Source organism: Pholis gunnellus (assembly GCF_910591455.1).
Source record: "Pholis gunnellus genome assembly, chromosome: 15".
In the NCBI taxonomy this organism is placed as follows: Eukaryota; Metazoa; Chordata; class Actinopteri; order Perciformes; family Pholidae; genus Pholis; species Pholis gunnellus.
The window spans coordinates 11,407,975-11,429,385 of NC_136542.1; the positions used below are offsets into that span (position 1 = coordinate 11,407,975).

Below are 21,411 nucleotides of genomic sequence, written 5' to 3' on the forward strand. Positions count from 1 at the left end.
AAAATTAACAGTATTTGCCCATTTTAATTATAGTACATTTTCATATATTTCATTTGCACAACATCTCTGAAAAAGACCCCAAAAAGGTGCTATATAACAAGTTTGATTACAGGAACAAAATCAGTGAGAGAAATATAAATTGATATACAATAAAAGAGTTTGTCAAAACAGTGACACTAATAATAATACACTAACAATTATACAGTATGCAGTACTATATTTGTGTTGTAGTTATATGACTGTGAGGTCTTTGAGCTTCATATGCACTGAATTACTTCTGTTATATTACACCTACAGATGTATTGTAAGAGCTGAGGGTTAGGTCGTAATAAAGCTCTTTCCTTGCTTTAATTCATATTCCTTCATATGGAACAGCCCGTCCCTGAAACTGAAATGCAGAGTCCTTACACTTTCACTTCTGTTCTGTTCTATTTTATAGGAAGTTGAATTAGTGTCAGTTCATTTGCTCAATCGTTCAGTAACTAGCAACAAACTCTCTGCTTCTCTGTTCAGTGTCCATTGTGTCTTTACTGTCAGTGGCTTTTTTAAAGCTGCTCTTGGGCTTTTTTTTTGTTTTACATTTATCATCCATCACCCAAAGCACATCAACATTTATTAAATTTCCCCAAGGGTCTCTCTGTGGTGTTAAAAATAGGTTGACTTCCTTTCATCCATCTACAGATGTGTTTCCAACATTTGGCGACAATCTGTTTCTTCAGGAACTGAGCAAAAGGTTTCTTCGGCTGACACTTCATTGCTTACAGACTCCAGAGTGTGGATGAGGTTTTCCAGCCCCCACAGGTAGCCATCCTCCCGGTTGCCTTCCTGCCATGGAATGTCATGTTTTAACGTCTGGCCCTCTGGTAACGCCGTGGTCTTGCCAAAGTCAATGATCCAGACCTGTGCATTGCTGGTGTGATCATGGATAAAGAGGAGAGAGCTGCCAATGACCTACGAAGAACAGGAATGGTTTCATATTAGCTTTTGCTTCTATTCATCCATTCATGCATTCATGAATACGAGTTGATAACAATAAGACCATATATTGAATCAAACTAGTTAGCAAGAAACAGAGCATTCTAAACAGTTTAGCCGGAAGTGAAGGAGTTTAAATAGTTATTGGTTAACGTCCTAAACAGTGCCCTCCACAACGTCATCAAAATCCGAGAACATGTTTTGGAGAAATGGTGTTTAGAGCCCTCAAGTAGAGCTTCAGATGAAGTTCCGGCTGCAACACTTTATTGATGCGCTTTATGTTCGTTGTTCTCATGTTTAGATCAGTCATCACCTCGTGTTGCCTGAAGAACTGTGATGTCTTCAGGGCCTGTCGGATCTCCATCAGTCTGCTCAGGTAAGACTTCTGTATTTCAAGAAAAAAACAGTGACAGGCGGATCATCAAAACATTACATGAAGCCGATGATTAATAAATTTAAAATCTATTTGAATCTGAATCAATAAAATAGAAGCCACAGTTGTTAAATAAAAGGGTGTAGACACAGTGTATATTTGGGAACCTCCCAATAGAAAACTCAAACAACATTAATCCCACTAAATATTTTCCATGTGCAGTTCAAACACTTTAAGGCTGTTTGCATTCATCATCAGACCGTCCCCAACCAATACAAACTAATTATATAATTGTCCAAACACTGAACACGGATGTGAGAGCTGTTTCTATTTGGCGTTGTCTTTCAGGTGATGCCCGTGAGAGACTGCCTTGTGTAGATGCACAGTAAAGTATGTTTTGTGTTTGTCCTTACAGGCATGAATACACGGCATATATGTGTGCAGAAGCGAATTGACTGTCACGTACTATGATGTTGACGTTCCCTCCGACAAAGTCCTTGAACACCTGGATGACGTCCATCTTTGACCTGGTTTTCTTGAAGTCAGTCCGACACGTACCGTCACATTTCTAAAAGAAATGTTTACACAATAAAATTACTTTTTGCACATACATTTGGGATTTATGTGCATTATTTTAAACCTTCCATAATCTAATTCAAATCAATTACTTTTGGCCACTTCAGGGCAGAGGAACGAGCTCTAAGCAAAACGTCACCTGATTAAGATGAGATGGTGAATGTGTTAGCAAACAGTTGCCTATTAATGCATCCAGCAGACACAAAGCAACATAAGCATTTATTTGGAGTCGTGTTTCTGGCCACCAGATTAACATAAGTCCAATATTCACTCTGCTTTTGTTAAATGCTTCTGCTTCTGTGATTTGTTAATTCTGCTCACGTGTACAATTCTACGTTCTTTAGTGCTTTGCTCAACTGAATACGTGTATTATAGAATTACCGGTGACCATATTACTCCCTCTACCTTGATTCCTTCTATCCTGAAGCCCAGGGTGTTGGTGGAGCTCATGGTCTCCCTCCACTGCATGTAGCGAGGCTTGGTGACGCCTTGTTGGGAATGCTCTTGGGGAGTTGGGCCTTCGCTGTCCACCTCCATCATTTTGTTGTACAGGTCTTCCCTCGGCTTGGGTCGTTCCCTCGCCCGATCGAGCTCCTCCTCCAAGTACGTCCTGAAACAGCAGGAGGAAAAACGCCTTCAGGTGCAGGAGCTGCATGTTTTCAGACTACTGAGAAAAGGGTTATCCGCATGTAAGTAAATAGTAACGTTTACTTTCAGGGTTTGTCTTGCAGTCACACCCTTAAGAGGCAAGTAGTTGACTTACAAAAGCTTTTTCATTACAGAGGACTCTTTTGCTGCACTAGAAGCTGGAGACATCAGCTCCTTTCAAAAACGCCATCACTGAAACGCTCAGCTGAGAGCAGCATACTCTGAAAGTATAAAGCTCTGCTGGTGAACAGTACAACAGCACATGCACAGTTGTCGTATTGATATCAGACAGTTATGTGCAAACAGATGTGTATTTCAGTTTCGGTTTGCGAGCTACACTTCCTCTGTGCTGAAGAGGGAAGCTGAGTGTAGACTCCAGCGTGCAGCGTTGAACTGTGTGAAAGTCTGAGTCTGTGTTAGTGCAACTTAGTGGTTTGCAACTTTGTGGTTGTGAGTGTTTTTGATGAAGGGGAGTCTCCAGGGAACCCTGAATGTGTGTGTGTGTGTGAGCATGTGTGTGTGTGTGTGTGTGTGTGTGTGTGTGTGTGTAGCCTCAGAAATACAGACAAACATATGCACGAGCATGTAAATGCATACATTCATATGCATTCATGCCTGCATGTGTGTGCATGTGCGTGTGTTTGTGTGTGTGTGTGTGTGAGGGTGTGTGTTTTTTGTGCCTGTGCACATGATACAGCGCGGCACCCCGCCCGCTGTGGCAGGAAGCCAAGCATATAGCCTGCAGTTACAACAGGTGTTCCCTTGAAAAGCAAAGAAAACGCTTTAGGCGGCACGTACTGTCCCCAGGCGGCACGTCAACAAAACGTGAACATTAAATATTGACATAGATATCAAATACATAAATAAACAAGGACATTATATGAAATTATTCATTTCTAACTAACAGAGACAGTTTGACACAATTACATGAATAGAAATAAGCAATGCTTAGATATCTATTATAAGTTATATTATTAAATTAATAGCTTACTTCCTTACCTCACTCCCATCTTGCAGTCCATGACATTTGGAAGGTCAAAGTTCACCAGCAGGTCAGTCATATGAAGGAAAGACTCTCCATCTTTTTCCACAGTGCCATGGTAACCGGGCACAAATGGGAGCAGCACATCATCCCTCAGCTTCTCAAAACACAGCATCTCGTTTTCGGAGAACTTCTTCAGGATGCTGCCCTCATCTGCTGCTTTGAAGTTACCTGAGATGGGATGAAGACCGATGATTTGGATTTCAGACATTCACAAACAGGAGGGATGAGAAAATGAAATTTTGTCCAGTAACATGACTGTAACTTATAGTGACATGGAACTTTTGAATTCAATGTTTGTGTCTGTTGCAAGGAGATAGTGGTAGAGGAAACCAACAGATCTAACATCCATAACAGTTGTGTTTGAATCCCTGTCAGTTTGGTGACGGTGCTTGACCTGCAACCCTTCCTTTTTTCTCATTCTATAGAGCTGCCAGAAAAGTTCAACGATCTGACCAGGTCATACCTTTATGTCCGGCTAGCTGAACCCAGTTCAGTTTTCTCCTCTGCGTAACACTGAAGGGCCACTGGACGACTGTCTTCAACTTCCACCACGGCTTGCTCTGGAGAAGACGTGCGAGAAAACAAACAGAGGTGAGTGAATCGTTGGAATGTTTTGTTGTCTATCTGTGTGCTGTTGTTCACATAAGTGATTTGAGAACGGAAGGAAGTGCTGACCATGGTCGACCCTCTGTCTGATTAGAAATCTGATAAAATGAGCAATTCTACCCAGTAAATCTGATGCCAGGCTTGTGAAACCTTCAATCTAGGTCAGTTAAATGCCATTTCTGTGGAAACTCATATCAGCACTCAACATCTCTATTCAGCATCTCCAGCTTAGTGTGTTGATGGGCTTTGAATCACAGAGAGAAATCTACTGTCCAACAGTTTATAGCTAAAGACATTTCCTGGTTGTTTTGCTTTTATATTCAAGTAGGATTCAGAATGTCACACTGAATAAAACATGCGTAATCTTTCATCTTTAATAAGCCTTTGTCAAATTAGCATTCATTAAGGGAAAATAAATCTGAAGGTTCAACACCAAATATTCAAGGGTGTCACTGCCCTTGCTGCTGGCCTCTCAACTCCCACTCCCTTGTTAGCAAATTCAGAATTGTTTTGGTGTCATATGACACTAATCAAAGTAGGCAAAAACAAAAAACGGGTGATTATCTTGTCTTGGCAGAGGTGTTCAGTTTTCCGTGAATTGTTTAAGGAATCTTCTCATACCACCCTCGCTTTCTCCTCCTTTCTTCATCTCTGTCTCTCAGTATGCACACACACACACACACACACACACACACACACAGACAGAAAAACAAAGCAACAGATTGCCTTTTTCACAGAGACACAGTAGTTCTTCACACTTGTTTAGAACTGTCTGTTTTATTCCCTCCCAGAAAACTAGACCCTATCTCAAATAACACTCGCTTTAACACTGAGGGGATTATATTTCTAGAATCTACAAATCTACAATCACCTCAAATATTATTATAAGGAAAATACACCCAATGAACAAACTCCCAGGCTTCGGAGAGGAAAACTAGTACATGTTGTTAGATCCTGTCTTTAGGCATTGGAGAGGTCATTTTATGTATTCTGCGTGTTCTGATACAAACAGGAAATGAAACAGGGACTTGTGTTAGTGAAACACAAAGCTCTGCAGCAGCCAGCCAAGTCACTGTGAAATGTCAGCTGATATGCTTCACTTACAGTAGGCTAATGCTACTGGTTTAGTGATAATATCGCATTGTGAAGGTGTCAGACTTACACAAGCAAGCATTTGTTTTATTGCTGCGAGTCATAAACTCTATTACAGTTACTTACTCGTGAAAATTGTCAGCATGGTACCGGTTGAATACATTTTGATTGAAATAAAGAGTCAAATCAAATCACGTTTATTTGTCACACAGAAGTCATACGCAGTACAATGTGTCATTATGTTGTGCATTGCTCCTGAAAGCTTTACCAACAAAAAGAAAAGAGAATAAAATAGTATAATAGAAGTCAGCAGCCATGTGGTGTTATTTCTTATCCACAGACTGAGAGGGAACGGAAACTTAGATCTGAACTCTGAGTTTTTATGTAACCGTGACGGCCCTGCAGCTCTACGGCCAGTATTTATATTTCACACACAGTCTGACATTGAAACTTCATGTTATTCACACCAAGCTGTGCCAGCCAGCCTTGATGACAGAAACCACAAGAGTTTGTACTGATAACATCTGGAAATTACTGGTTTCACACTCAAGTTAGAACTTAAAATAACATGTTTGCTTACTGTTCAAAGCATCAAAAGTATTCAAACACTTATTAGATTATTAGATAATTGGATAATTTGGGCCTTGAACCGCTAACAACTCATCTACACACTGTATTTTATGAGGCATGCCAAGCCAAAATGGGTGGGAAACACTGGTTTAATCCTTCAAATGTATGAGCTTATTTTACACGTTTGTTTATGTAAAATCCTATTTGTAATAGTAACTGGTAACCATAGCCATCAGTTAAATGTAGGAGAGTAAATGGTGCAATATTTCCCTGAAATGCAGTGAAGCAAAAAGTGGCAGAAAATAGAAATATTCAAATAAAGTACAAGTGCCACAACATTTTACTTAAGTATGGACCTTGAGTACTTTTCACCCTTAATTATTACAAAGGTTTATTATATTATGAAGTGTTATTTACTCCGACAAATTAAAGGCAACCTATTGCTCTTCTATTCTATTAGCCTAATGGTTGCATGGTTTCTTCAACACTCTGCTCTGTCAGACAGACAGGCACACCTTTTCTATGTAACACCAGGCCTGTTGTGTGTGTGTGCATGTGTGTGTGTGTGTGTGTGCCTGTGCGTGTGCGTGTGCGTGTGTGTATGTGTGTGTGAGTGTGACAAACCGACACAACACCATGTTGATCTGAACAGTCAGAGTAGTCATTAGCAACGCTGCAGACACAGAAAGCTAATTTCACATGGTTTCCAAAAATTCATATCCAAGCAGTGAGGAGAACAAATGCTGAGACGATGTGACTCACTCAGCCAACCATTGTTGTGGGCCAACTATTATAATGCATGCCTTCCATGTTACACTGGATTGTCAGCTTGAAGTGCTAATGGAATATAATGCACTGCAGGATGATCAAATGATTGCTGCTGCAAAGATGAGCCTGTTTGTCCACCCGTCTGTCTGTTTGCTCTCCACGGCTGCATGTCCATTAAAAAGCACTTTGCTGTGCACTTTAATCTCTATTATACAAGCGTGAACCAGCAAAAGTACTGATACACAGTTGTTTTTGACTTCCTGACGTGGTTCTTTTTTAAATGTCAAAGGCCAAGGCTCAAACTGGCTACTAACCACAGAAAAACATAAGTACCCAATGACATGCCAACGTTTGCTGTTCTGTGTGTGTCTGTGTGTGCATGGGCTGATGTGTGGGCTGATGTGTGGGCCGAAGGGGCAGAACCATAAAAGTGGCTATTGTCAGAGGTGACACGACCAACATGTTTTCACTTGAAGTTATGATGACCTAAAGAGACAAAAAAAAGCTAGAATGGACTTTTATTTGGGAAAGCCTTCACACTGAGCCTCACTTGATGGATCAATCTCTCTCTCTTTCATCCATGCACACAAACACAGAGGCTTAACAGGCAATGTGTATTCAGTCTGTTTAAAATAAAGTGACAGCTACAGACCTTGTATGGAGAAGGCAAAGAGAAGCGGTGGCACCATAAAAACACACACACACACGCACACACACAATGAAAGTCTGAGCCTGGGTCTAACATGGTGACAGAGTGGAGAAAAAGCAGATTCTGTGGTTGAGATGACTATCAAGTAGAAGCTGCTAAAAGAAGTATTGTTCTGTTCAAATCTAAATGTAGAATAAGAGAATTTGTGCTTCTGAAATGTATAAAACTGCTCTATTTGCATGCACACGCAAGCATCTTCAATAAGACTGAGACATGTTGACCACAGGTAAAAGCTTTATCGGGAATCAAGAATCAAGAATGTCAAACAAATTTCCACCCTCAGCGTCTAATGAAGCAAAGGGCGATCCTCCAACACTATAGCCTGTGTGCTGAAGGAGGGCCGCGCAGTGATAAAGGTCAGGAGTTCCAAAACATGAGCTGACATTTAATGAGTCAGATGCATTTCTATTATTCTTTTGGCACGTAATATGTGCAATGAGTAAACAAATACCACCACGAATACTAAGAAATTAAATTGTACCACATGGCCTTTAACAATATGTGTCGTTTTGCCACACAGCAAAGCTTTTTGCTGCTTCTCTCCGTTGTTTTCAGCGCCTGGGATCATTGAGGTGATGTGAAAGGCTCTGATGAGCCGTGAAACAGAAGGAGGGATGATGGGATTTCAATTGGGACAATCGGAAAAAAAAGCAGGGATCTCAAGGATGTTTAATCTTTCTTTTCACTATGATCTTTAGCAAGAAGAGGAAATCAGTGGGACTCTGACCGATACATCTGACAACTGACATTTCACAGATCTGGAAACAACATACGCAAGTGCAGGACAAATGTAAAAATAACTTGTGAAATGTAGAAGTGACTAATATTCCACAGAAAAAGTTTTTTGTTTCAGAACTCACTTATACAACAGGCATGATTATAGTGGGGGAAAACAACTAACTCTGAAGAAATACTAACTGTATTTGGCTCCTGTCAGAGATCAGTGGTCCTCTATGAGGAAGTAGTTTGCTGATTGCTGTGTATTAGTTGCTGTGCTTCACTGATTCTTGTTTTCAAAACATCAGCTCTGTGCTGTAACTTGGTTATTATAGGGGATGCAGATTAAAGAAGATATACACACACAAGGTCAAAGATGGCAATTTGAAATGAATTTGTCAGTATAAACATCCAGTCCTGCAGCATCAGGGGACTGATTCTCATTATAAATGTACATTTATTTACTTAACAACCTGTGTACATTACACTTTATTCATGTGTAATTACTGGACACCTGACGACCACAAATATATATATTGTTTTTTTATCCTATTCAACTCTTTATTTTTTTACTTCTATGCTATTTTATGTCTCAGATTCTCATTTTTAATTGTGTGATTTTCTTTTTTATACATATTTGTATAAGTGTGAGTATTGACTGCTTCACTGTTATTGTTGTGAATATGACAATAAAGAACTTGAACTTTTCCCAGGATGCTCCATCTAGAAAGACATTTGCCTAGTTTTAATAGTTATAACAGTGATTTATACAAGAAGACAACCGATTGTGTTGAGTTATTTTATAAACTGTAACTGGGACACACGTGACATGATTTGCTGGTAAACCATGCCAGTGACAACTCAACACGGAGCCACTTCAATGGCCCTGTTAAAGTCTTCATCGTTATCTCGTTGCAGTTTACTCACCTCTACGGTGTCCACCAGATGCTCCAAAGTGACGATGCCTTTGCTTTTGCTCTCGTTGTCGCTGAGTAAGTCATCCTCGGACTCCACAACAGAGGACCCCGTGGAGGAGATGGAGGAGTTGGACAGTTTCCTGCGCAGGGTGCCGTCCTCCACATCATCCCAGTCCTCTTGCTGCATCTCCCGGGAGGAGCCGCCACCCTCCGGGGTGATGGTGACCTGCGGTACCTGGGGCGCATCCATCACAGTCGGCGCTCCGGTTGCGGACGACGCGGCGATTTGAGCGGCTTTTTCAACGTGATCATCGCACGTGTGAGATGCCTTCCCGGCTGTTCGTCGCTCTAAACGCGAGTCCTCATCGATAGTCCCAGAAAGCCCGAAGTCCTTGGAGCTCTTTCTCTTGCACTCTTTGGGCATTGAAGACTTAAATCCGTCGCGAGTGCGCAAAGGCGATTGACTTTAACCTTCAAATCTGGTAATTTTACTTTCTGAAAGTTTACTTTGAGTTCAGGTGTTCAAATGATCCGCAGCGGGACTCCCTCGTTGTTTGTTGTCCGGGTTCTCACACATTAAAAAGCCTCCGTTCGCCTCTCTCCTCTGTGCACACTGTTGGAAAGGGGAACCCCTCTCTGGTTGGTGGCGTGGCTCGCGCTTCTACGCGTTGTACACGCGCGCGCCGGCGCACCCACACAACTGTGCAAAGCTTATTATCTTCCGCATTCTCGCTTCCTGACTGAAAAATTAAACCAGCTGACAGGTTCAGTTTTGTAGTTACAGACTTTCCTCTGTCCCGCGCTGATCTACGACACTAACCTGGCATTAAACTGAAGGGGAACTATAGATTTGAATCTAAATCAGCTTCACAAGATAACAATCTTGTTTTAGTATGCATCAACATGTTTCTACCGAAAGACACTCACGCCCACATAAACCGACGATCAAAAGCTTCAAAGTGTGGTTTACTTAAGCACTAATTTAATGGGGAGGTGTGGGGGCTTTATTTACAGTCTATGTATATTTCTAATAAACTCAGTGCAGATGTGCAGATTTGAAAATAAAATACCGTATAAGGCATGTCATTATTACGATTATGAGGATTTTTTTTATATTTAGAATTAGCTTTGGGAGTATGGCTGTTGATGTGAGTTACATTTAACTGAACTGATAATAAGTCAATCAGCTAAGTGATGTTTCCCCCTACATAACCACTAGAGGGCGGGTTGTGACAGAAACGCCACATTTAACATTTCAAACTCCGCTGTTGTCTTGTGCCTTTGATTGACTGGTTTTTATTTGATCTCCTTTGTAATATCTAGGGGTATGAATTTGTGAATTTTGTGAATTTGTGTGGTTTCCATGATTCAAGCAGCATAATAATATATTATTAAAGGGGTTTATAAATAAAATGGTGACTGCGCCGACCCTCCAGGAGCCTGATGAGTGCAGTCTGCTCATCAGGGAGATTCAGCTCGCCTGGTCTGCAAGATTATATTAGCTGGTGGCCGTCTGTAATTGCTCTCTCTCTCTCTCTCTCTCTCTCTCTCTCTCTCTCTCTCTCTCTCTCTCTCTCTCTCTCTCTCTCTCGTTACATTTAGCTTTTCATTACATTTGAGCTATGCGTTAACTTATTTGTAGTTGCAACTATGTGGTCTCCCCTCCTTAGTGAAGCCTTGAGCTGGGTTGTGACAAATCGTTGACTCATCTGGGATCAAATTAACCATGCTGGTTTGTGTTGTTACCTCCTGAGAACATGTGGGTTTGTTAACTTGTGTGTAGGCAACTGGGGCTTTGGTCAAAATTATACTCTGTTGATTTTTTGTATTCATGGGGAGTATCATGCATGAGTTTTGTTCTAATGGGGGAGAGCAATATTCTAGTCCTTTTTGTTTTTTGTCCCAACTTGGTAAGTGTCAATTCACTGTGCATGCTCCTTTGGTGACTGAAGTTTTCTTGACATCTCTGCTTCCATTTTAGATAGTTTATCTCTGTTAATCATTAGTTTATCAATAAATGTTTCTCATTGTTAGAAAGTGTTCCAGCTGCCTAGCCTATATTATATATTATATATATATTTTCTGCTCTACATTCCACAGCAATTTTTCAATGCTTTGCTTTCATACTTCCTGGCCCCAGATTTAATGTGTGCCAATTTGATCAAATTAATTTAGGTCCAGAACCAAAACAACCAAGGCCTTGAAACTATTTCAGAAACGAAACAACACTTTTTAAAATTATATTTCTTTATAAAATGACCACAAATCTGTTAACAGAGTATTGAGTATTTTGGGGCCCTATGGTTTTGAGGCCTCCGGGGCAGCATTGCCTATTAAAGTAAAATTCTTGTTTTTGCTGTGAACATTTTAGCTTAATGGCACAAATGGAAGGTTACTTTATTTGCACAAAGCAGCATCCATTATTGACATTACTTATTATATATAATACCTCATCAATTACAATATCTGCCTTTACAGGCTCACTTAGACTTACATTAATGTTTTTATTATTGTACCTTCAATATGGCTGCGATTCTCATAGGGAATTTATTTATTTGCTAATTGTTATTAGCAGCAAACGCTGAACAGCTAAACCTAATTGCTAATTTTTTTAAAGTTATGAGACAAAATATGATTTACACCCCAGGCCAGTAGGTAGCGGTAATGCGCCAATAAACTGGTTTGCCAGCGTAAACAAGAACGTAACGAAGTAAGTTTGTGGTACATGTGAAAAGTGGCAGAGTGAGACCTCTTACTCTGTCTCTGCTGACAGCCAGCTGACTTGTAGGTCTGAGTGAAAGCGTGTCAACTTTTGGCTTATTTTCCTCCTCAACAGTCCGTCTGAAAGCAACACAATGTTTGCCGTCAGAAACGCTCTCCGCCTCGGCTGCAGGTTGTCCATCCCAGCGGTGTCGAGGAGAGGATGCGCCGGTTCTTCCATCCCGGTGGACGACGTGGTGAACGGACTCACCGACGACCAGATACAGGTTAGCACAAAGTTCAGTTATCGGCACAGATACAGAGCTGGTGGTCAGAAAACATCACCGCTAGTGTGATTTAAGTACATTATGGTTTAATACGTTTGACGGGCAAAAGAAGGTTATTTACGCTCGCTGTGCACGTGACGTAACGTTAGCTAACAGTCGCAGTTCAGGAGACCTTGGTGTTAGCCGACCTGGCTAAGCTAACCACCTAGCAAACAGACTAGACCACCACCCAGTGTTAATGTAGATTCATTTAGTTTACTCTTATTTAATAACTAAAGCAACTGGCACTTAAACCCCCTCAAATAGCAGCGTTTTAAGCCCCACCAGTTATATTTGACCACAATTAGCCCTGCTAGCTATAACGCTACCAGCTAAGTCATCCTAATGGAAAGTTAGTCGGAGGTGAAAGACTTATGGAAACTATTGTTCCAGTCAAGCTGTCTCAACTCAACGTAAAGGGACAGTAGGTCAGGTGCACCAGGACAATGGCTGGGAGGAGGGCAGGGGGTGGGGTCCATGTGAAGCATTTGATTGGATGACTGTGTCTGCCCTCCAGTCCTGGGTCATGAAGTTTAATTTGAAATAATTTCACCTGTAACTCAAACGACACACTTGCTAAAGATATAGTGAATCAATATCTTGAGGAACATGAGAACTTAACGTCTGCATGTTTATTTGTATCAGTGCTTATAATAAAAACATCATGTATACGAATGAGTTATTTCAAAGTCTACTGTTCCTGTTTTTTGCTCAGCTCAGGCAGGCGGTTCGTAAATTCTGTGCAGAAAAGCTTGCACCGGTCGCTGATGAGATTGACAAGACGAATGAATTTCCAGGAATGCGGGTAAGTTTGTTACACCACACCTGTCGTTTCCTGATTTGAGTTGCATAGTTCAGAAAGTGGAAGTATTGTCATGTATATGAGCCACACGCCTGCTGTTCTGTGTCTCACGTGGGAGCTCTGTGTTTCCATGTATAAATTGAGAAAGATTCCTGCCGTGGTGACTTCTTGCGTTGTCTTTCCAACAGACGTTTTGGAAAGACATGGGTGAGATGGGACTCCTTGGGATCACTGCTCCGGGTAAGATGGCTGGAGGAAGTAGTTTGCTTTTCAGCTACCTGCAGGAAACGGCTCTTCTCTTTATTGTAGTGTTTTTAAAATGACATGCACACATCTCTATTTAGAGGAGTATGGGGGCACGGGATTGGGCTTCCTCGATCATGTCATCGTGATGGAGGAAATGTCGCGAGTGTCGGCAGCCATTGCTCTCAGTTACGGCGCCCACTCTAACCTCTGTGTCAACCAGATGGTGCGCCACGGTAACGAGAAGCAGAAGGAGAAGTACATGCCAAAGGTCGGGACCGATGCAGCTCACGTTTAACATTTATAAAACACTGCGAACTCCGATGGATTCATTCTCATCGCGGTCTCCTCTGTTCCCAGTTAATGACCGGAGAGCATGTCGGAGCCCTGGCCATGAGTGAGCCCAATGCCGGCTCTGATGTCGTGTCCATGAAACTCAAAGCCAAGAAGCAAGGTAGGACCCACTCTGCAACAGTGCTACTGAAGTTCATCTATATTGTGCTTTTTCTGTATTTCCCTAATCGTCTTTACTTCTGTTCATATTTGTAGTTTATGTGCCCTGTTTATCTGCACTTATTTCTGTCCCTTCTGCTTCTGCAACACCTGACACCTTATCTTACTTCTTCTTATCTTATTTACAGCCACACTAATACCTTTTCCTTTAAAAACAATCTCCGTCCACACGGGCGTTTCAGCATCGTTTTCGAAATTATCTCCGTCTGTAACAGAAAAAAGACCTGAAAACGAATGACTATTCTCGTACACTGGACATGAGGGCGGGTGCTGCTGTAAACAGGAAGTAGATTGTTTGTGTTGTTAAAAAAACATACAACAGAGTAATATAGTCTTTAGTAATGAAAGGTTGTGTTCGATGCTTAAGATCTCCCTCTATAAACTCAAACAGACAGATTTCGTGGAAAGTTTTAGAAGTTTTATTTTTCAGACTTAGCGACAATGCTGTGGGTCTTGCTCGCTCACTCACTCACACACATCACATTTATTTTAAAATGAGCACGTACACATCAAAGTTTACTAGACTGTGGGTCAATAAATGTGGTCAACACGTCTTTCACTGGTTTCTTCTCGGTTTTGTTGTTTGGCTGAAGTCTCTGTCCTACTGGAGAGCAATTACTGCTTTTGTTCCTTTTACATTTTATGTGTGGACTTCACAACAGTTGTGCAGAACAAAATAAGCATAAATAAGGAAAGGAAAGTCCTCCGTTTTGTGTCCGTCGTCCTCCTCAAAGCCACAAACTGTGACTTCGGACGTCCGCTGAGCAAATGGCTTTGGATGCTGAGGACGGAATGAGGCTGATGTCACTAGACTGCGAAACCCAAACATTGTTAAAAAGCCAGAGGATGCAGGTGGATGGAGCAGCCAGTAGGAGAAAGGCACCTAAATTAACAACAAAGATCCTCAAAAGACGGAGCACTCACTCTCACAAAAATTCACAGTCACACATTTCAAAACACAGCTATAACAGGGGCATAGATAAGTTATAGTGTTTAGCTGATGATGCATATACATTAAAAAAACATCTGGTTCCAGACAAATAATTGTAAAATCTTAATTCTGCAGTGCAGTTTTATTTCTTTTATTTTGACTTTGTATTTTTCTGCAGGCGACTACTATGTTCTGAACGGCGGAAAGTTCTGGATCACAAATGGCCCGGATGCCGATGTCCTTATAGTTTATGCAAAGACAGATCCTGGCGCCCATCAAAAAGGCATCACAGCTTTCATTGTTGAAAAGGTACATTTAAGTGAAGACGTATTCTTCCGTCTTTGGATTTACTTGTGGTTCAGGTGACGCGGTAGGTCTGTTCTGGGAAACGTCCGGCCTCATTCTGTCGAGTGAATATGATACAAGATTATGCAAACGGTCATGAATCACAGAAATGAAAAGCTTGTTGTCGTATGTATTTTGTAGGGAATGCCGGGATTCTCTACTGCACAGAAGCTCGATAAACTCGGCATGAGGGGCTCAAACACCTGCGAGCTGGTCTTTGAAGACTGCAAAATCCCAGGTGTGTGTGTTAGAGTGCAGAAGCCGCCATATTGTGTAAAAACAGAAGAATGGATCGTTTTTTTTTGTTTTGGCTAATTTCTTTGTGTGTGATTCTTCAAAAGTATTCTTGTAGGCTTTTAATTTATTTAGTTTTTGAATTGTTTTGCTTGTTTGTTGCAGAGGAGAACGTCCTCGGTCCGTTGAACAAAGGTGTTTATGTGATGATGAGCGGCTTGGATCTGGAGAGGCTGGTGCTTTCAGCAGGACCGATAGGGTAAGTTCATATCAGACATGAGCTTGAATTAAACTGATATTTATTACATGCAGCACAATGAAAATAATACATAAAATGTAATAAGAGGGGGGGGGGGGGGGGGGGGTCATCTTTGTGTTCTGTACAGTATTTGTTACACATTTAGCAACTATACCTCGCTCTACGTAGCTAAGTGTGAGTATAAACAAAGCTTACGGTTCTAGTGCATTACCTGTTTTAAAATGCCATTATTGTGGTGAATAGAAAGGGCATTAACATTCCCCAGATGGTAACAATTTAAATGAGGAAAGAGGTCACCCACAATATTGCCTCTGTAGATGTGATCCATGATATCTAACATAATCCGCAGCAGTTTGTAACAATGTTTCTCAGTCTTTTTCTTTGTCTGAGTAGCGTTACCAAACCAGCAAATGATGGAACAGTTTAAATAAGCGCACAGTAAAACATTTGGAATATTTTGTTGTGGACATTAAAGAATAGTAATCTCTTTAAATACTACATTCTTTATTTTGTCTTGGTGCTGATGAGGTCAGTCATCAGGTCCCCTTTAAGCTTTTGATTGAGCACAACGTCAAAGTACTTGTAGTCTGTGACAGATTGTATTCGTTCACAACAACCAGCAGCCTGATTGCTGAACAAACTCACACCGCTGATATTAAGAGAATGAGCAACTCCGCAGCAAGTCAGGAAAACCACAGAAGAAACGAGATTAAGATCAAAATTAATGTTTTCTTTCACTTTTTTCACTCTTTTTTTTTTTTTTTTTTTAATCCTGCAATTTCTATTATGTGAGATCTTCTTGTTAAATATCCCATTATAAAGCAGGTAGCTCAAATCAAGCAATCTGATTGGTTCATAGTTGGAACATAATAACCACGACTAGGAAAGTCTAATTCCTTTACCTTCTCTGTGCTTTAACAATAAACAGCAACATACTAATAAAGTAAATACATAGCCAGATAATGAAACCAATATAATGTGATGAAGAAATAAATATGCAGACAGCTAGTGTCCGTTTCATAGTAACCACCCTGCTATGTGCAGGCAGCCAGCCCAGGAGGGACTATTTTATTCTGAACATTTATTGATTTAAAAAAAAAATTGGAAATGTTTCATTTTTACATACACGATGACCGTTTTTATAAAAGCAATAACTCAGTGCGCTTCTTGTCTGTCGGGCTGTGATATAATCACAGCAAACCACGCACGGCCTGATTATTCATTTGATTGTACAGTATGAGACTTGTTTGAATTGTTCTTAACACACATCATCACTTCTCAGCATCATGCAGGCCGTTTTGGACTCTGCGATCCCCTACCTGCACATGAGGGAAGCTTTCGGACAGAAGATCGGACACTTCCAGGTTTGACCTTCAGCCTTCACTTTATGCAAGACAGCAGTTTTTTTAAAAGTCACCGTGTGACGCTCGTAGCTGTGGAATAAAAAATTTTAATTTGAAATTAACATAATTCTTTATGTTAATCTGTTTGCAGCTAATGCAAGGCAAGATGGCGGACATGTACACCAGGCTGAGCTGCTGTAGGCAGTATGTGTACAATGTCGCCCGCGCTTGTGACAAAGGACACTTCAGTGCAATGGTGAGAGGATTTCATGACCGACTCCCGGAGCGCCTTGTTGTTAAGAGTATTTAAAATGTAGCCACAAAAATAACACTTTAGTTAAAAAAGAAAATAATATACAGGGCCTTTTATTGATGCATTTCTGTGAAGTTATCTTCTTTTACAACTTCTGTGAATGTTTTTTTATATATATATATTTTTTTTTTTTGAATATATAATTGCATCATTGACTTACAGAAACATTTATATTTTTAAATACAGTTGACTATACCGTACATCTTGGAATGCCAACATATAACATATCGAAGAGTTTTGGTGATCAGTGAAATGTTATGCCACAGTGTCAGTTGGTGGTTATATATGTGTCTGACTTTTCATATTGTGGTAAAACATTTGATTCTAAGTTGCATAAAGTGTTTTAACAACGCCTCAGACTTGCTGTGATGGAACCCGATGAAGAATGAAAGATCTCTTTGCATGAGACCGTCTTCATCTTATTTGACTTGTTCCTAAATTGTGCCGTTAAAGGTAATTTCCCCCCCACCGCTGCACTCAGTGCCCGTGTTGACTTGCGTTGTCTCTGCAGGACTGTGCTGGAGTGATCCTCTACTGTGCGGAGAACGCCACCCAGGTCGCCTTGGATGGCATTCAGTGTTTGGGTAAGTGCCAAGAAACTGAAAAGTGAACGGTCTATAAAATCTATACCGCACGACTCGACAGGTGCAGCTAATTTGGTTAATAAATAGCATGCTGACTAGTATGAAGGGATGATAAGAGAGTAGAGCTTTACTCCATTGTGTGACCGTGGAGGGAGTTACCCTCAGTATGTTTGGCTTTTGATAAAGTATGATTTGTTAATTGTACTTCATGTATAAAATACACATTGGTCGAGTTATCACGCCATGCGACACGAGTTATACGAGTCGCAGCTGACAAAGACGTTCCAGGCTCAGGGACTCGTTTAGTGTGCGTTTTAATGTCTGCAGTATGTGCGCTCTGAAGCGACCCGCTCCGTTCCCGCACACTAACTTTAAATGACGTTCCTCTCGTGAACAGGTGGGAACGGCTACATCAACGACTACCCCATGGGGCGATTCTTGCGTGACGCAAAGCTGTATGAAATCGGCGCCGGCACAAGTGAAATTCGCCGGCTCATTATTGGACGATCCTTCAACGCCATGTACAAATAATCCGAAAACTGAGAAATGGGGATCGCTAAAGACTGTCTGAGCGGTTTGCCGTGGATGAACACAGTTACTCATTCCCAGGGCCTTACTTATACTGAATGATTTGTTGCTGCTGTTGTGGATTGTCACACAGGATTTTAATTCATATACGCAGATATATCGATCTATATCATACATGAAATCACACACAGATGATCGTAATGTTACAAGCTATCAGCAATGAATGTTTTGGTATGTCTTTTTCATATTGGGTTAGTTTTAATGTGAGTTGCATTGACTTGATAACCACCGAAATGCCAATAAAGCAATACAATTATTATTTTTAAGAATTGAATCTAATGAATAGGTTGTTTGTTGTATTTTAGTTTATTTAGGCCTCTGGAAACTTCTGCGGCTGTTTCTCCTTCAATGTCGGCGTTTCAAGGGTTATAAGAATGAATGAATGAATTGTGAATAATGTACAATTATTATACATCATTAATGAGTTTCTCTAACCTTACTAGTGAATATCACTAGTTGATTTAAAGAAAAAAAGTACCATGAGCTTTATTACTTCCCTTTCATGAATTCACTGAAAACCTTTTCTGATCAATAAGTGGGAATAATATATCTGAGTATTCTGTTGTAGAGGTTTAGCGTTAGAAAACCGTTTGTTCGTTTTTAGGAGCAAACGTTTTCCACTGTTGTATACTGGCTGTACAGTCCAACTGGAGAAACACTCCTAATGATTTGTTGGTCTAAGGACTAAATGTAGATAGTGTGAAAATGTATGAAATAATGTACTTTTGTCTGGCATGAATAGAATAAATGTTTTATTTCTGGACTTGAGTTTGTGTTGGTTTAGAAAAACAGAGAAAAACGTTGTAAATGAAACCTAAATGTTTCTGTGTAGTGTGAACACGGAGCTCCTTGTTGAAAAGCCAAAGGGAAGACAGTCGTTCAGACAATGACTGAACTATCTCACTGCGTTTGAATAATACATGTCTCAGGGTGGATTTTCCATTCAGGAAGCAAGTCAACATTATTTCCAACACACTGAACTGGAATGAGATGTTGTTGGCAAGAAACTAGCGTACAATTGTATTTTGTAAGAATAAATCCGCTTAAATATTCCTTAACAACATAAAAGACTGTTAAAAACAAATTGACTATGATGTGACCACAGACGCTTTCTGGAATTGATTGAGAAAGACTATTATTTAGGGAAAGATATGACTAGTGTTGGAAGTATTAGGATCATTTACAATAAAAGCATTATTATGACACTATAAAAACACTCTTTGCGTTCAAAGTTTTTTCTTCAGTAAATGTAGAGAAGTACAAGCAGCAGCGTGTGCTGCAGTGTCACAAGTTAAAGCGCTTATGAGTGTTTTATTATCGATGCATTGCCATTTAGGAAGCTTTTATGTTTGCCAGGATGTTTATAACTCTTATCTACTCTGTTATTATCTGTAGCAATACATCATATATTTTAATCTGATCACTTGTTGCAGTAAAATCTTAATCTGCCAAGCAACCAACTATCAGATGATGTTTTAAAATGAAAGTACAATATTTCTATTATGTATTGTGGTTTTATGCTATGGTTTCATGTTTGCTGAACTGAAACAATCTAAACAATCAGCATTTTAGTACACAGTTGATGCAAGAGAGCACATTAACTGACTAAAAATGATCAAAAGTGCAAAATACAATCAAATAGTTCTGATGAAGGGTCTGTTTAAGCAAAGGCAGCAACGCTGTAAACAATCTGACATGTAATAAATGATTAACAAACATTTTCATCTCCTCTCCTTTTGAAACCGACCTCAAGCGAAATACCAAATGTATCCGTTTACACTTCTGAAGACCTCCGATGATCTCAAAGACCATTAATCAAACTATTTCTACTTGTTTCCTGTATCGGAGAGTCAGGTGGCCCATTCTCCTTTCAAAGGATCCATGACGAGATGAAGAATGATGGTTTACCTCAGATCAGTAATAAGTGGTTATAGTGCAACCTTCTGGGTTTTCTTCCAGGTTGTAGGTCCAGGTCTTTGTGAAGGAAGCTAACTTCTGTCAGAGGAGAGTGCTTTGTCTTCTTTAGCTGTTATAACGTCTCCCTTCAGGGGAGAGGTGCAGCCTCAATGCCTTATAGTCAAGTGAAGGTTACCTCTTTGAAATAAGCATCTGAAGATATGTACTGTAAGTGAGTCATTGATAATGGATTATAGTTAACGTTCTTTATATAGAGTACACAGACTATATCCAACCTGTGTATATATAAATGGCTTTATTAATAGATAATACATATTTTCTAAAGCTTTATAGATCAGTTATAAGCCATTATTAAGAGTTTTGGTTGCTCAATTCTCTACTTACTTATACAGTGTCCATTTATTAACACATTTATTTAACATTTTGCAACTTGTAAATGCAAACCCAATGTCTTGTTATAAAGTGAGAACCCCATATGCATTCATGAATGTATTTCAAACATCTTTTACCAAATAGAAAAAGTAAACACAGGACAAAAAGTCCCCACAACCTGGTAACCCCAGCGTTGTTCAGTAGCTCATAACTGATTTATAAGGTGTTATCAAAGGATTCATTAACATCAACAAATAATTAGTTTCCACTTTTTAAAATGTGAATTATCAGAGAGTGGCACCAGGATAATGAATATATATGTTTAAAGTACCTATTCATTGTATAAGTAGCCAGCAGGAGGGTACTTTGTACTTGCAGTAGTTTGCAGACTACATGTTATTGTATGCACACACATATCAGCACCTGTCTGAGATTAGTGTGGGTTTTAAATGTCTACTTATGTTGCAATAAATGCACTATTTTAGTTTGGTGAAAGAAGCTGCAGTGAAATGAAACAAAGTTTAACCATGACATCCAACATGTGTGGACCGGTATCTGTCTTCAAACTATTGTACGAAACAAGCTCACAATGTCGCAATCCCAGGTTCCATGATATACCTCTGTAAAAAAAAAAAGTGACAAACAAACTCCTCCACACGAGAGCTCCAGGAGGCTCCATGCAGTCACATGTCAGAGCAGGTTTTGGTGATGAGCCAGAGCTGACAAACCTCGGATCCTTCATTGAGAGCCCAGCCCCCCCCCCCCAGTCACCGCTGCCAGGGTTAATACAAGTGTCAAAAGAACAGGGCTTAAAGACATTAACTAGGTGAGAACCATCTGTCAGCCACAGCGGGGCTGCTGCTGCTGCTGCTGCCGCCGGGGACGGTGACATGTGGACGGCGCGTCCGTGGCCCTTTAAGAAACTCCATGTTTTCGCTACATGAT

General features: G+C 40.4%; 2 protein-coding genes across 2 annotated transcripts; one reads left to right on the forward strand and one right to left on the reverse strand.

The window, feature by feature from the left end:
* Window positions 1-493: 493 nt before the first annotated feature.
* Window positions 494-9,615, reverse strand: itpka (inositol-trisphosphate 3-kinase A). The gene is made up of 7 exons (XM_079175145.1): window positions 9,007-9,615; window positions 4,081-4,177; window positions 3,572-3,785; window positions 2,330-2,534; window positions 1,815-1,916; window positions 1,289-1,360; window positions 494-951 (listed from the first exon to the last, which is right to left on the reverse strand). The coding sequence occupies exons 1-7, from the start codon at window positions 9,418-9,420 to the stop codon at window positions 676-678; spliced, it is 1,380 nt and encodes a 459-aa protein (XP_079031271.1). The 5' UTR covers window positions 9,421-9,615; the 3' UTR covers window positions 494-675.
* Window positions 9,616-11,765: 2,150 nt separating this feature from the next.
* ivd (isovaleryl-CoA dehydrogenase) lies at window positions 11,766-18,940 on the forward strand. The gene is made up of 12 exons (XM_079175290.1): window positions 11,766-11,983; window positions 12,738-12,827; window positions 13,013-13,064; window positions 13,169-13,338; window positions 13,428-13,521; window positions 14,690-14,820; window positions 14,998-15,094; window positions 15,256-15,349; window positions 16,632-16,713; window positions 16,844-16,948; window positions 17,517-17,589; window positions 17,987-18,940. Exons 1-12 carry the CDS (start codon window positions 11,852-11,854, stop codon window positions 18,118-18,120), a joined length of 1,254 nt encoding a protein of 417 aa, XP_079031416.1. The 5' UTR covers window positions 11,766-11,851; the 3' UTR covers window positions 18,121-18,940.
* Window positions 18,941-21,411: the final 2,471 nt, after the last annotated feature.

What these genes read in the sequence shown, in the direction of transcription:
- itpka (XM_079175145.1), bottom strand. Translation starts at nt 9,420, where the DNA reads ATGCCCAAAGAGTGCAAGAGAAAGAGCTCCAAGGACTTCGGGCTTTCT. An exon ending in ATCTGGTGGACACCGTAGAG is followed by an intron (nt 4,178 to 9,006) that starts GTGAGTAAACTG and finishes CGTCTTCTCCAG; the next exon opens with AGCAAGCCGTGGTGGAAGTT. An exon ending in TCAGCTAGCCGGACATAAAG is followed by an intron (nt 3,786 to 4,080) that starts GTATGACCTGGT and finishes ATCCCATCTCAG; the next exon opens with GTAACTTCAAAGCAGCAGAT.
- ivd (XM_079175290.1), top strand. Translation starts at nt 11,852, where the DNA reads ATGTTTGCCGTCAGAAACGCTCTCCGCCTCGGCTGCAGGTTGTCCATC. An exon ending in CTTTCAGCAGGACCGATAGG is followed by an intron (nt 15,350 to 16,631) that starts GTAAGTTCATAT and finishes ATCACTTCTCAG; the next exon opens with CATCATGCAGGCCGTTTTGG. An exon ending in GGATGGCATTCAGTGTTTGG is followed by an intron (nt 17,590 to 17,986) that starts GTAAGTGCCAAG and finishes TCTCGTGAACAG; the next exon opens with GTGGGAACGGCTACATCAAC.